At 36.7% G+C, this 15,341-nt stretch overlaps 1 protein-coding gene across 1 annotated transcript; it reads left to right on the plus strand.

Annotated features, from left to right (window-relative positions):
- The first annotated feature begins 8,034 nt into the window (after positions 1–8,034).
- LOC131332343 (bZIP transcription factor 11) lies at positions 8,035–9,779 on the plus strand. Its single transcript, XM_058366517.1, has one exon. It carries the CDS (start codon positions 9,011–9,013, stop codon positions 9,482–9,484), a length of 474 nt encoding a protein of 157 aa, XP_058222500.1. The 5' UTR covers positions 8,035–9,010; the 3' UTR covers positions 9,485–9,779.
- Positions 9,780–15,341: the final 5,562 nt, after the last annotated feature.

The raw sequence follows: 15,341 nt of genomic DNA on the forward strand, positions 1-15,341 counted from the left end.
CCTCCCTTTTTTCTTATGGTTGAAGGAAAAGAGTGGTATAATTAAAGAAAGCTATGGTATTGGTAGCAATATTTTGTAATTATTTTTCTATTAGTGCTTGATTAGTATATTTACAAATGGGTATCTAGTACAAACTTTATAGATCATGTTGTTTTTTTTTATAACTCATGTGTTTGGGCCTCTATCGTACATTGACCGAACTCTGAAAGCAATTCCGTTGAATTAACCACAATTTTATCATACTTTTTTTTGAGATAATCCTTTGCACTTTCATCATTTTGACGGATTAATACTTTGATTATGTCGGGAGCAGTATTAAACATCGATTTCTCATCAAACTTTATAGTCGTCTTAAGCGCATCTCGTTTAATCCTGGGAGACCAATTCCAATGTCTTTGTGGGGGTTCCAATTAAAGTAAAAGCAAATCTCTGTATAGATTGACGCTAAAGGAGTTAATATCACCTAAGAGTTTTGAACCTAAGCTTAGGAGGGAGCAAACCCTTAAGTTTCAGGCCTTGACCATTAAGCCAACTCGTTTGGGTTAACTTTATCGTTCATGTGTTAAGCATCTTTTGTGCTTCAATTTCTTTAGTATGTTTCGGTTAATTTGATACGACTATTTATGGTGTTTGTTACTTAATATTTATTCCGATTACTAGTAGCAAATGAATGTGTACAGTACATACAGAAATGTTACAAATTATTTTGACAAATTACAAAAAAGAAGAAGGAAGAAGCCGATATGAGTTATAATTTATTTTGATTTGGTACGAAAATATTTGTCAAATTGTACTAAAAGCAATGTTAAAACTTGGATATTTCTCCTGAACCTATGTCGAAGTACGAATTTAAAGTGATCGAGCCGAAAGGTTGGTCATTGGTCGAGCGAGAGTATGACAATAAATAAACAGGTTTGCCACCTTGACCTCGCACGCTCGACTCTTACTGGCAATTTAAATTGTGTATAAACTAGTCTGAACACTCCATTACAAGGAGAGAGAAAAAAGCACGAAATTGGCCTACGTGTACATTGAGAGATTATTTCATGCCTCTGAGGCATAGCCATGTGGTGCCCCAGAGGCTCTCTGCACCACACAATATGTGCCCCCGCACATATTTGTGCCACACAAATATATGCCCCGCACATATTTGTGTGGTGCAGAGAGCCCCTGAAGCACCACATGGCCATGCCCCAAGGGCATAGTATCTCTGCTCTATGTGAGCTAATGTCCAAAATCAATCAATCTCTCTCTCTCCACAGATCAACTATATAGGTAGTATCCAGGAAGGTGCGTGGTGGTCTAAAAAGATCGGTAGTAAATAATTGCAACTCCTTTTATTTAAGTAAAATATAGACACTACATAATATTCAAATCAAAGGCAAAAAAAAAAAAAAAAAAGCAGCTCAAGCACGTCATTTATATATTAAGCTTTTGCATGCAGACGCTGGTCAGGAGGCGCTGCTGCAGGGGATCTAAAACTAGTGGAAGTTCCCTCGTCCGCTCTTTCTACTTTGGGCGATCATCATCTGCGCATTAGCGGACGCAAAATTTGTACAGACTGAATCAAATGTATTTTCACTTTAGTAACAAAAAAATTTAATTCGTAATATATATTACTATTAGCTAGTTCTGAGAAATATACTAATGGTTGATAACTTGAAATATTACAAGAATTTTTCACAAATTTATAGGACAAACAAATTGGCAAAAAACAAAAAAAAATGCTAAAAAAATTTAAATAAAAACGGAAAAAATAATTCAAATGGATTATTTAGCTAAAAAAGCGTAATTCATACTAAAAGATAAATGATTGTTTGGAGAGTATTTTAAAATTATAAGATTGGTGTAACAATTTAGGTCAGCCGATTTCCATGAATGTGAAAATCATAAAAGAAATGGTGGGCCCTAGGATAATTGGGGTCCAAGTCATTTCCTAAAAAGTTTAGCGTAAGCATTGTCCAAATTTTGCTTCAATTAAAATTTTCGATTGTTCCCTTTAAGCCCATCAGTGGGGCCCATAAGTGTTGTACATGACAGTATCCCTTTGACCAATGATACGAAAAATTAGTACTGTTTTTTTGGAGCACCTGATGCTTTAAAAGCTTTTTCCACTAGTGGGAGTACATCGGTATGGGTTTCACTGCCAAGCGCGTGCTTCTTAGAGCATCCGCATCAGTATCAGCATCAGCATCTTTAAATTTTAGACCAAATTAGAGAACAAAAAATCACTTTATTACTTTAGTTACTTACTTTTAAAATGTCTACTGCGTCAAACTCTTTACATTAAAACTATCTCATTAAAAATATTATTTCTTTATTCTAAAAAAGCACCAAACTATCCCATTTCGAGCAACTATTTACTTGTTATTTATTATATTTTAATATATAAACTGTCTAAAAAATTAAGGGCTCTAATTTTCAATATTCATTTGAACCGGTATGAAAATTTTATTTTTCTGATCATTTTATTTTAAATGATCATAATTAATATTTGTTCCTACAGCTTTCATACGAGAGTTATAGAACCAAATAAAGTATATGAAACATATTATTAAACCAGACACGAATGAAGGTCGTATTTTGTGTATTCATTTTTTAAGTGGTGGATTGCCTCTCATGCATTTAAGGGATTGTAGAACATTATAATAATATACTATCATGTAGCAAGGGAACGGTGACTAGGCAAAGAAAAAGAGCCACTGTAGGAAATGTAAAAATTTGACAAGTGGTCCCCACATTTGAAGAGTCTGATGCAAGAACAATTTCTGCCTTTGGCTCGCTCAAGTAGCTTACGGGGCAATTTGCCTTGTCTGATGTGGATGCCCTTAGAACGGTACATGTGCAGCGAAAAGGCTTGTGGTCCTGTGGAGCTCGCCAATCACTCCCGATAATCATTCAGCTCTAATGATCATAACATTTCAAATCTTGGAACTTCAAAAAGATTTGTCCGATCGTTGAATTCAAATTCCTCAAATTAGTTGAGATTCGCGCAAATTGACCCGAACGTACATCCGGTCATAAATAAAAAAATATCACTCCCAATGATGCTGCTGCTACTGTTATTCGAGAAATTTCATGCATATATGTATAAGGCTCCGTTCCAGAAACCTTCTTAGAAGATAAAGCAGCTTGTTTTACATTTTTCAAATTTAAAAATAAAGTAAATGAAAAATAATTTTTTAATTTTTTTTGCATTGTATAAAAGATCTCATTGAGATCTTCCAAACAAGATCCATATTGCATATTTTTATATTTCAATAAGCCTATAATTTTTGAGCTAGAAATTATCTTTTTAAAAAATAAGAACTTATTTTTTGTTCCGGAACGGAGCCTAACGCTACATCACATGGCAAAGATTATTGCATGAATTATTTGTTTGAAGACAAATGTTAGGATACATATATCCATATTGTATATATATAGTCTCTAACTAAAGGATCCCACCATTAAGACAATTAGGCTCCGTTCCGGAAACCTTCTTAAAAAATAAGTACTTATTTTGCCACTTCTCATTCAAAAATAAGAAGGGTCATTCCACAAAACCAAAATAAAAAGTTCCTTTCACATTTTCAAACTCAAAAATAATATAAATGAAAAAAAAATTCAATTTTTTTTGCACTGTATTAAAGATCTCAATGAGATCTATCAAACAAGATCCATAGTGGTAGGAAAATTATTTGCGTAAACACATAATTTTTGAGCTTGAAGTTGCCTTATACAAAAAATAAAACTGTTGCTATGATAATGGGCGCCAGCGGAGGGAAATCGTACCGGTAGCTACGCCGGGCCGTCTCCGGCCACCGGACAGCCGATTCGAGCCGTCCAAAAATTCTAAAAAAAAAAACGAGTGGGCTTGCGTGGGAATTAATGGCATCCGAGGTGTGTAGGGTGCTTGATCTGAGTGCCTTTTTTCCGTGTATATACGATCAAGCACCCTACACGGAAAATGGGTGCTCGGATCAAGTACCCTACACATCTCGGATGCCATTGATTCCCGCACAAAAACCCCCCGGTTTTTTTTTTAGAATTTTTGGACGGCTCGAATCGGCCGTCCGGTGGCCGAAGACGGCCGGGGCGGCCGCCGGTACGATTTCCCTCCCCGGCCGGTCGGTACCTATATAAATTCTTCCAAAATAAGTACCAATTTTCTTATTTTTCGAAACAAGCCTTCTTATTACATAAAAAATAAATTATTCTTATTGTGTTTCTGGAACATAGTCTTACTATATTAGGCTGCCAAAAGTTCTGAGAGAGTTTTTTAAAAACATTACTACGACATTGATGTTGCACTTTTAACCTCATTACTCAATTACGTCATTGCATAGCTCTTCCCACGGATGTTTTACTCATCACTCAAGTATATATGCCTGGTATATTCGAATATTCCCTCTTCGGATAAATAAGCAATAGTGGCTTATTTTTTGTTCTTATTCAAATTTTTTTCGTATCACTTGGTTTATCATCAATTTTTTGGAGATTATTGCTTCGTCATGATGAGAGGAATTTAAAAAGAAAAAAATTTCTAACCACTCTACACACATCGGATGCCGTTTATTCTCGCGTAAGGCCCCTCGGTTTTTTTTTATAGAATTTTTGAACGGCTCGGATCGGCCGTCTGGTGGCCGGAGACAGCCCGTAGCGGTCGTCGGTACGGTTTCGGTATGAAATGGGTCGGTACGGCTAGGATTTCTGTTCGAATATTCCCTGTTCGGACAAATAAGTCACAGTGGCTTATTTTTTGTCCTTATTCAAATTTTTTTCGTATCACTTGGTTTATCATCAATTTTTTGGAGATTATTGCTTCGTCATGACGAGAGGAATCTAAAAAGGAAAAAAAAATTCGATCAAAATCTAATTTTTTTGAATAAAGACAAAAAATAAGCCAATAAGCCAATTTTTTCGTCTTTATTAAAAAAAATTGGATTTCGATCAAAATTTTTTACTTTTTATATTTCTCTTGTCATGAGGATGCAATAATCCCAAAAAAATTGATGATAAGCCAAGTGATACGAATAAAATTTGAATAAAAACAAAAAATAAGCCACCGTGGCTTATTGACAAATCGATGCTAAGGGTCATTATTTAGTCCGAAGGCCTGCGACCCATTCGGCCCGAGCCTGTTCAACAGACGGGCTAGCCTAGCCTGAAGTTTTTATGGGCCGGGCTTTGGCCTATGAATTTTTACTTAGTCTGCCCGTCGACCCGGCCGGCGAGACCCGTCCACTGCAAGCCCGAAAATTTCCTTGTTTTTTGAAAAAAATAATTTATTGTTTTTAAGTTGTCTATCCATTTAGGAACCAAGAAACCAACTTTGGGGAGTTTTACAAACTGTCCATACACAAACAGTGTATGCATGTAAAAAAAAACCCCACTTTTGAGGCAATTTTTGAATTTTGACCGTTGTGAGTTGGTCCACCCAAATGCTGGCCCACCAGCCTGCCCGATCCTCGGCCCGTTGATCGGGCTAAGCCCGTGGGTGGGCTTGGGCTTTAAGTTTTCAAAGATAACCTGGCCTGCCCGGCCCGCCAAAAATAAAAGCCTGCTAAGCCCAGCCCGTGGGTGGGCTCGGGTAGTGACTTGGCGGGCTGGGCTGGCTCGGCCCGATGATGACCCTTAAACCGAGGTGCTGTACCGTCAAACCGTGAATTCAGTCCAAACCAATCCAAACCGACTAGTTTGGTTTTATTTTTTAGTGATGTGGTTTGGTTTTGGTTTTAAAAATCTAGAAACCGTGTTAAATGGTTTGGTTTGTGGATTTACGTTAATGGTTTTGGTTCCAAACCGATCCGAACTGTATAACACACACGTATACTATAATATGTTTAGATACATTAAAAAAAATATTTTTCTAATCTAATCATCTATTCCACCACCCTATTATTTTACTTCCAAATTAATTCCCCAAACTTCTATATGCGATAACTTATTCCTACCATTTCAATACACAAAGCATAGGTTCGACTCAATTGATTTCTCACTATTTTCGTTCGGTTACTAATTTTCTAATCTAATACTCTATTCTATGGCTCTATTCCTTCGCTAATTACTTGTATTCTACTCTTTATTTAGTTAGTTGATGTAAGTGAGTTTTGGTGATTTCTATATAGCTAGCTAGTTTTAATATAAGTTTTGGTATTCAATTTTAAGTACTTCAAATAGTTTAGGTGGATGATATCTCAATTTTAAGCGAACTATGGTTTAAAACCGAAATCGAACCGCCTTTTAATGGTTTGGATTTGTTTGGTTATATGAACTTTATGGGTTGGTTTGGTTCTCCAAATTCTTAATCCGTAAGTAGTGGTTTAGTTTTTGGTTTACTATAAAACCGAACTAATCTGGTCCATGCTCACCCCTAAATGTACACTCCTGCCTTGTTTAAAGAGTGGTGGTACTCGTGCTTCCTCTTCATAGTCCCTCCGTTTATGAAATCTTAGTTTTGTCCCAACGGTAGAGAGGATCCCTTAGTCCCTAGTATATATCATCAAAGTGGTAGTCGAGATGGCTAAATTAAGGAGCACACGGTCTCGGCAGGGTGTGAATCCTACATGCGGGTAGGAGGGCCCATACAATATACTATGCAATAATTTATGCATTTGGTTCCACTCGCATCGATGTTGGTGGAGTTATGGTAACAGACTGTTCTCCTCCAGTTAGTGATTAATGCACAAGAACGCTCTATAATGAAGAGATCCGTTGGTCACGTCCATTAGAAAAAGATACGATGGTTGCTCATTTCTATCCTTTTTGTTTAACAAAAAAAGGTATGCTTAGTATACAAGCGTACTGCTAATTTCTGATGATCGACTTTGTATACCAATTATATTTGCCAAGTGGGATTTTAAGACTTATGATTCTTATTCCTCATTTATGTGTCAAGAAAAATACGAGTAATGTCACGGACACACTAAATTTATCTGCACAAATGAATTTTTTTTTTGTCTTTTAACCGTATGATACACGTTAGTCCCTCTGTAAAACAAGCGGTCCCTATGTATCGAACAATTCCAAGATCCATACACATAAAATTGTGTACACAAACATGGCAATGCTTGGTATGTAGAACCAAACAGTAAGACAATTATTTAAAGCCGAAGGTGGTGGAAACAAGGCCGGAGTGTTTGGGAGCAGGTAATTGTTTAACTTTGAATTTGTGGATTGTAAAATAGAAGAGATTTCTAAATTACCAACATCAAAATCTGTAACGAATCTATCGAAGTGTTTGGACGATACGTCAAAATAGATTTTTTATTTTTTTGAGTGTTAAAATAGATTCAGAATTTTTTCCCGTGGAAAAAAAAAAGAATCAGAATCTAAAAAATATTCTTCCAAATTACTCCATAAATTTCGCAGTGCATTTATGGTGATGTATTTTGACAAAATCGATTCCGTATCATGATGCCAAACTAAAAATATGGAAAGTCACAACTTATCAAAATACGGAGTAATAAAAGTGGCCAAACACCATCGGTGATTCTTTGTACCGAGTTTCTGGTGTACTTAATCTACCAAGCGTTTTCCAACCGTCTAAAGAATCTCAAGTGATCCTGCGGTGGGAAAGCGTTTTGTATATAAGTACACCAAAATCTCGTACATGGATCTCTGGGGTTACGTCCTGTCCAGTGTGGTTCATGTCCAGTCCGATTCAATTTTTTGTGGGCCCATATCGGATCCACATCGATAATCGGCACCATTCGAGTTTCTCAAGTACGATAAAAATCAACTTCAGTGAATGTAAATGACAAATTGGAACACATTTATCTTGAAACAGATGGGTTTAAATTAATGCGCCCGGTGCATTTTTCTCAAAGTAAATGTGTTTCGAACAATCATTTATGGGCATTCAATGAATTTGATTTTCATCACACTCGAAGAACTCGACAAGCACCACATGAACGATTTCGATTATTATTGTGAACCCAAAATAAACCCACAAAAATCAAAGCTGAATCGGACCGAAACCACACTGGACAGGACCTGAACCCAACACCCCCGGTAAATTGGCCTTGATTGTGGAACTCTTGGAGTTATCTCACCAGTTGGAGTTGGACAGTAACCCCATCTTGAGAGAAATTTCTTCCCCACCACAAATGCCCAATCCTGATTCTCCTCTCCCCCCAACAACTCCGGATATTCCAAAGTTCTCCACTTTATTCCAAATTTAAGAATCCCACTTCCCATTTTCTTATTACTTTTTTTTTGTGTGGGGTAAAAATCATTTTCTTATACAGTACTTTCCTTCTTTTTCTTGCCCACCTTTTCCGTTTCTATAAATAAACCCAAGTCTTGAACCAGCAAAATCTCCACCTTTCATTCTCTCTCTCCCCCTATAGATCTCCGGTTAAGCTCTGCTGCCTCTCTCGCTCTCTCTCTGATCCTCTGTTGATCTGTTTTGCTCTGTTTTTCTTGTTCTTGATTTTGATTTCTTTGTCAGGAATTTTCTCCTTCTGGGCTCTGATCTTGGATCAAAACACCGAATACCCATCTCGTTACCCTGCTGTGATTTCTTGTTATATTGAGATCAGCATCTGTTTTCTCGTACAAGATTAGTTTTTCTCTCAAAATCTTGATCCAGATCCAGGTTTTGGATCTTAAATGATTGAGACCGATGAATCCAGTACTCAGTGAAATCCTCCGTTCTGGTTTTATTATAGATTCCTCACTCAGGCGCAGGACCCACCTCGTTCAATCCTTCTCTGTTGTCTTCCTCTACTGGTTCTACGTTTTTTCATGAAATTTCTTTCATCAGATCTTGACTTCTAGACATATCTATAACCATATTTGAGTCAACTGCATAAAACTACTATCTGGGTCTTGATTTCTTTTCTTTTTTTTGAGATTATCGCCATGTAAAAATTCTCTGTTTTGGAAAAATCTGGATTTTTACAACTTTTTGAGTCAACCAAATATAATTAGAATCTGGGTCCTGCGTATTTGGGGTTTATAAGGTGTAAAACTTTTGGCTTTTTGGTTTTCTTGAGATTACTAAGCTATTTGGTGTAAGTACTCTATGGGTTCTTTAAGTGGAAATTCCTCAGGGTGTTCTCCCCAGATCCAGAAATCTGGATCCGAGGAGGGTTTGGTGGACCAAAGGAAGAGGAAGAGGATGGAATCGAACCGCGAATCGGCTCGGCGATCGCGGATGCGAAAGCAGAAGCACTTGGATGACCTGATGGCCCTTGTCGCGCAGCTGAAGGACGAAAACAGCCGGATCATGAACACCATGAGCATCACCACTCAACAGTGTTTGAATGTGGAGGCAGAGAACTCTGTCTTGAGTGCTCAGATGGGCGAACTCAGCCAGAGATTGGAGTCCCTCAATAACATCCTCAATTGCCTCAACACCACAACTGCCGCTGCCAGTGGTTGTGTGTTTGAATGTGAAGATTTTGAGAGCATCCCTGAGAGTTACATGGACAATTCCTGGAACCCGATGTATCTCAATCAGCCAATCTTGGCCTCACCCGATATGTTTGATTACTGAACGCGTCATCTTTGATCCCGAACCACTCACAATCGGTCGATTACTCGGAGTCGAAAAACAACGCGGTGGTCCTATAATTTAGTTTGAAAGGGATAGAGCCCGGTTAGTCTATTGTGATTTTATAGGGTTGTTGTGTTAGCTCTGCTGTAAGATATATGGGGTATTGCTAGGAGAAATTGTAGTAGTACTTTGCATTTTGTAAAATCGGTGTTTGGGATTGGTTTTTTTGGTCTCTGTGATATAAGGAATGTTTGCTTTATGTGATATAAAGTGGCCTCTCTGTTGATGTACCATATGTTGTATGATTTCACAGCTTGTCTACTCTTCTGTTTTCTGCTTTTGTTGTTTTCGTCACTCTTAGTTCGTAATAATTTGTTTTGTTTTGTTGCTTTCTTTTGGCCTTTCTGTTTTGGTAATGAAGGATGAAGCATAGGTTACGAATTACAAATAAGTTTTGAGGTATTTATCCTAAATTGAAATTAGGAATTACAAACAAGCATAGACGGAACAATATTAACGACGATAAATTTCAATCCTTGGATTAGCGCATTCCTTGCTAATATGTCGGCACGACGGTAAATTAAATTTCAATCCTTGGATTATCCAAGCGCATTCTTTGCTAATATGTCGGCACGACGATAAATTAAATTTCAATCATTGGATTAGAGCATTCCTTGCTAATATGTCGGCACGATGATAAATTTCAATCATTGGATTAGCGCATTCCTTGCTAATATGTCGGCACCACGATTGGCCCCCCGGTAAACATGCTTGAGTTACGCCACAGTGAATCCCTCAAATTGGAACCTGCAATTTATCAGATATCAAATTGCTCCTGAATGTTTTCTCAGAGTTGGGAGCGTTTGAATGTCGTTAGAGGAGAACACGTGTAAGAAATAGTTGATGGGTTCTAATCTCTAATCTTCGTGCACTGAGAGAGCAAAAAAAAGCAAAATAAAGAAAATATGTTCATCATACTCTGATACTCATAATGGCTGACCCACTAGAGTAATATACACAATATAATCACCGTCCTCCTTTTCTTTCGGAGAGCGTCCGAAATAGCTTACGCGTGTCTCGATTAATTTGAAGGCTAGAGCGCTCTCTTTCCATTGATTTAATATTCTTTATTTTACACATGATTACGTTGTGTTTATGAAAGAAATAGGCTTCCATGTTCTTTCTTCCTCTCAAGTGCAAGATAGATAATTGTGATCAAATATTCAAACCGAAATAGCTTACGCACGTCTCGATTAATTTGGAGGCTAGAGTGCTCTCTTTCCATGGATTTTATATTTTATATTTTACACATGGTTACGTTGTGTTTATGAAAGAAACAGGCTTCCAATGTTCTTTCTTCCTCTCAAGCACTCCAAGATAGATTATTTATTGAGATCAAATATTCGAACCTAATTGTACTGACCCACCATATCTTGACTCCTACAGTAAGTCCTAACCATGGTGAAATGGGAACCCAAGTGGTTAGCCTGGTTAGGGATTGGCTCTCTCGTAAGGTCTCATGTTCGATACTTTTTCTAGGTGTTATCAATTTCTTTGGAGCCAGTCCATACGGAGCTTTACTTTGGCTTTAATTGGCCCTCGTAAGTGGGTGGTGGGATTGGATCTTCGAGATTAGTCGAGGTACTAGTAAGTTGACCCGGACATTTGAGTTATCAAAAAGGAACTCAGGTGACTTGGGGTGCTTTAGGAGTGACGAACAATTTTATACATCATTGGTACTATAAAATTAGGGCAAGTTGATCGATCACCTTTTTAAAAACTGAATTGTTCCATTAATATTGTAGATGATGTATCAACAGATCCAACACTAAAGTTGCTACTCTATCACAACCAACAATATAGTTGAATAATACAGATACATGGGCCACATGAACTTTTATTTAGATTTTCCATGATTTTAATGAGGTTTGTGCATAATACCCTAGTCATTTCTATGACTATTTCCAGTTCATCAAGATGACTCATTTCCTGAAATGTGATTCATGAAATAAATTGGTGATAAGTAAGAGCTCGTTTTTGGTGATGTGGAGATAGAGAAAACCTCTTATTAGTTGATTGACTGAATTAATTAGACATACGTTTCGATATATATAAAATGTTCCGGGAGTTCTTAGTTGTAGAAAAAAAAAAACTCTAATTAGTTGATTGACTGGATGAATTGGACATGAGACATCATTACGATAACATATTTGTGTGAGTTTTCAGTTCTAGCATTTGAATGTTATAGGGCGAAAGGATTTCAAAGGTGTTTGTGATAGTTGAGGGGGCAATTTATAGATTCTAACTCTAGATTATGCTTTAAATCATAGATTTCAGGGTTTTTTTATAAGCAGATAAACTTATTTACTATAGTTGCGAAATTATGATTAATGTACAGTTAGAACTAGTGCGGTTTGCTACAACGAAACGCTAAAAATCAAATTTCAGAATACTTAAAAGTCTAAAATCATATTTGAAAAGCAATCCAAACTTTGCTTCTCTAGAATCAGATTTTATACCCTTCTAGCCTCAAGAAATCCCTAGAGAACCATAACCTATTAGTAATAAGAATTTTGTTATAATTACTCACAACATCTTTTTAAAAGTGAAAATCTCAAAATCTCCTAATTCAAAATACATTAGACATGCAATATCTTAGGGATGTGGTATTCAGAATCCTTTCACTGTTGCTTTGGTGCTAATAATCGGCCAATTATTGGGTACTCTCGGAGTACCATGTAGCCTTAACATGTGGTGCTCTCCGCAGATTCAAGATCACCATCGCACAATGTAGATCACTCCTTATCTTTCAATCACCCAATAAAAGTAATTTGTTGCTACATAAATGGTGGGACTTTATGTGGATCCGGGAATGCTGAATCACTACTCTTAATAATCTGACCAATGGTAGTAGCTTTAGGCCATCCACAGTGGTATAATCAAAAGCAAATTATTTTTAAAGTTAACAATGTTGGTGTAAAAAATGGCTCACAATGGTATAATCAAACTTAGCAACATTCTTAGAAATAATCAAATTTTGGGTTTTGGATAACCAAAACTAGCAACCTTTTTCAATAATCAAAATTTGTGAATCTCACACCATATAAGTTAATTGGTTCCAAAATTGTATACACGCATGTTTCAAATGGTATTTTATTCTTCGCCTGCTCTATATCTCATTCTCTTTACCCATAAACTGTTTCTATTTCTTTTCCTCCAAAAATGAAGCTCATATATTTCATTCATCTACAATTCAACTAATTGTCGCAGGATTAACGTATTTCACTTTTTTTTCCGTTTCTATTTTATTCTTTTTTCATTCCTCTCCTTGTGATTGAGTACATGAAGAATCTTGCATTCTTTTCCAAATTCAAGAACACATTTGATTTTTTTTTTTTTTTAAGTTCATGATTTTTTTTTCCAAATTCATAATATGAGGAATGGAAGTCACCAATTTTCCCCAAAATTAAGGAAGGTACGTAAACGATATATTTTTGCCCGAAAAAAAAACGTAATGGAAGGAAGTGATTAATGGTGGAAAACATAAGGAGAGAGTGAAATTGTAGTGGACCCCTTATTTTGGTTATGGACTAGAAGTGACCATTGTGGACCTCAACATTGTTAAGCTTAGCAATCTCTTGAATGGATAATCAAAAGCTGATGTGTCAACTTTTAGTTATCCATTTTTTATTACACCACTGTGGATGGCCTTAGAAGGAAGCTACAATCTAATTAGAAGTAGAAAAAGTAGATATTTTCATGTGCATGTGTTTGGGAAAAAGGCGACAGAACCCATCTTGAAATAAATTAACAAAATAAGAAGGAAAAAGAAATGAAGAAGAAATGGGCAAGTTTAGCTGGACAAGCAATTGTCTTCAGGCTATCTCTAAAAGAGGAAACAAAATCATGATTAAATGATCCTGATTCCATGTTAGAAAGAATATAGCTCTTCCCAAAAAAAAATCACAAAAAATATAAATGACAGATTAAGGTGTTTGTGAAAAGAGGTGATGATAAAGCATGTGGCCATGCACCCATTAATGAAAAAGGCACAATCACGTTTACAAAATGGAGTTGGTTTGTTCCTTGATGGGTCATAGTTTGGTGGGGTAGTCAGTTGTGTTTAAGCATTTTTTGTTATATGGTAGTAGATGAGTTGGCAAAGCAGCAAATTTAAAGTGTATTTTTCACACGATGGTTGAGTCGAACCCGTTTGCGATGTCAATTCAGTAAATCAGATGTCATGTGAAAGAGGCTTTGTTCTACTTACGATTCGGTGAGGTAGTAGAAACCCTAGAAGTGGCTGATCTCTTTTGGGGTTCGGCGCAGGTCTGGAGCCAATAGGATCATGCTTAAAGTCTAGAGAAGGTAGTTTGGCTGGTCGTCGTACCCTCCTCCACCCTTTTCGGCTGAGCTAATTAAGCAAAGCTTGTGGGTTGCAGCCGAGAGATCTCAATCGATCTGTGCTACCACTTGTAGTTACTAGTTAACTTGATTAAAACAAACCCTCAAAAGGAAAGGAGTAATAATTAAGAAAACAAGAGCTTGTTTGGTTAGGGATTGGAAATTTTGGGCATCATTGATTAGATTCCTTTGAGGATGATTAGTAGCATTGCCTTCGTTAATCAGTTGTCTTCTAGTGAGTGGTGATATTAATTCTCAGTCCTCGAATCAAATTGTACATTTTCATCGTGGTTCCATTTTAATTACACCCTTTAGATTAACATGGTTTATGACCAGACAATGCATTTGATTAAGCTTTTTTTACTTTGGAGAAAATATATTGCTTTTTGCATGGCTAATTGGCTTTGGCTACCGTGAGAGCTAGGCAGCATATATATTCATTGTGCAGATGACGTAGTGCAACTAACACGTCCACCGTATTAAATTACTGTCCTCAACTAATTTTGAGAGTCTAATCTTACCGTCCATTTGCGGGGAGCCCACTTATATATTGGCATAAGAGGAATTAATAGTACCTGTGAGGTTTCAAATATGAGATTTTAGAAAAGAGCAAACACTGATCAAATCTTAGACCTTGACCACTAGACTAATCCCAGGGGATTTAGAAAGCAATTCTTTGTTAAATCAGCATCTCATCTTATTAGGTTATGGGAGTGGATTATCTCCTAATCAGAGAACAGTATGTTGGGTTCCCTTTTCAAAAACGTTTTAGGGACAAAAAGTCACGAGACCATCCAATCCTGTTGGATCTTTGATCATATTATAAACCATAAGGTCAAACTTATTTATCAACAAGTGGAAAAATATGTGGGAATCATAAAAAAAAAATTTAGTTGATCTGTGCGTAGGCTAACATGGACAACTAAGTTACAAAAAAATTGATAAAAAAAAAAAAAAAACCCACAAGTGTGATGCAAAGTGGTACATATTAATGGAAATAATTGACTTATGCCTCCAACCTCTCAAAGCCCAATTTTGCTGCCACGCTAAACAACCAATCTTGCCAAAAGTTGTTCCTTTTTCTTTTCTCAATGGTGAAGGGTGTCTATGCTAGTTTAAGCGTAACTCGACTAATTCCCTCTATGGTCCGATCAAAAGCAGATCATTCACATCTAGAAGATACACAAGGAAATTACTTTCTTACGGTCTGATCCCAATAATCGAATCCTGACTAATTATTATGTGAGAAGCAAACTTACTCACCAACCGGACTAATTCTTCGGGCTTTCTTGCCAAAAGCTCAGACTGTGAGAAAACTAACCCGGCAGTGCATGAAAACACAAAGAAGTTCCAATAATTGACCCCCCATGTATGCAAATTGGAGCCACATTTTTTATTTTTTTTAATACTCTAACTGGTGGACTCTCCTATTTCCATATGTAGATCTTTCTCC

The sequence above is a fragment of the Rhododendron vialii genome, chromosome 7a (genome assembly GCF_030253575.1).
Source record: "Rhododendron vialii isolate Sample 1 chromosome 7a, ASM3025357v1".
Taxonomy (NCBI): Eukaryota; Viridiplantae; Streptophyta; class Magnoliopsida; order Ericales; family Ericaceae; genus Rhododendron; species Rhododendron vialii.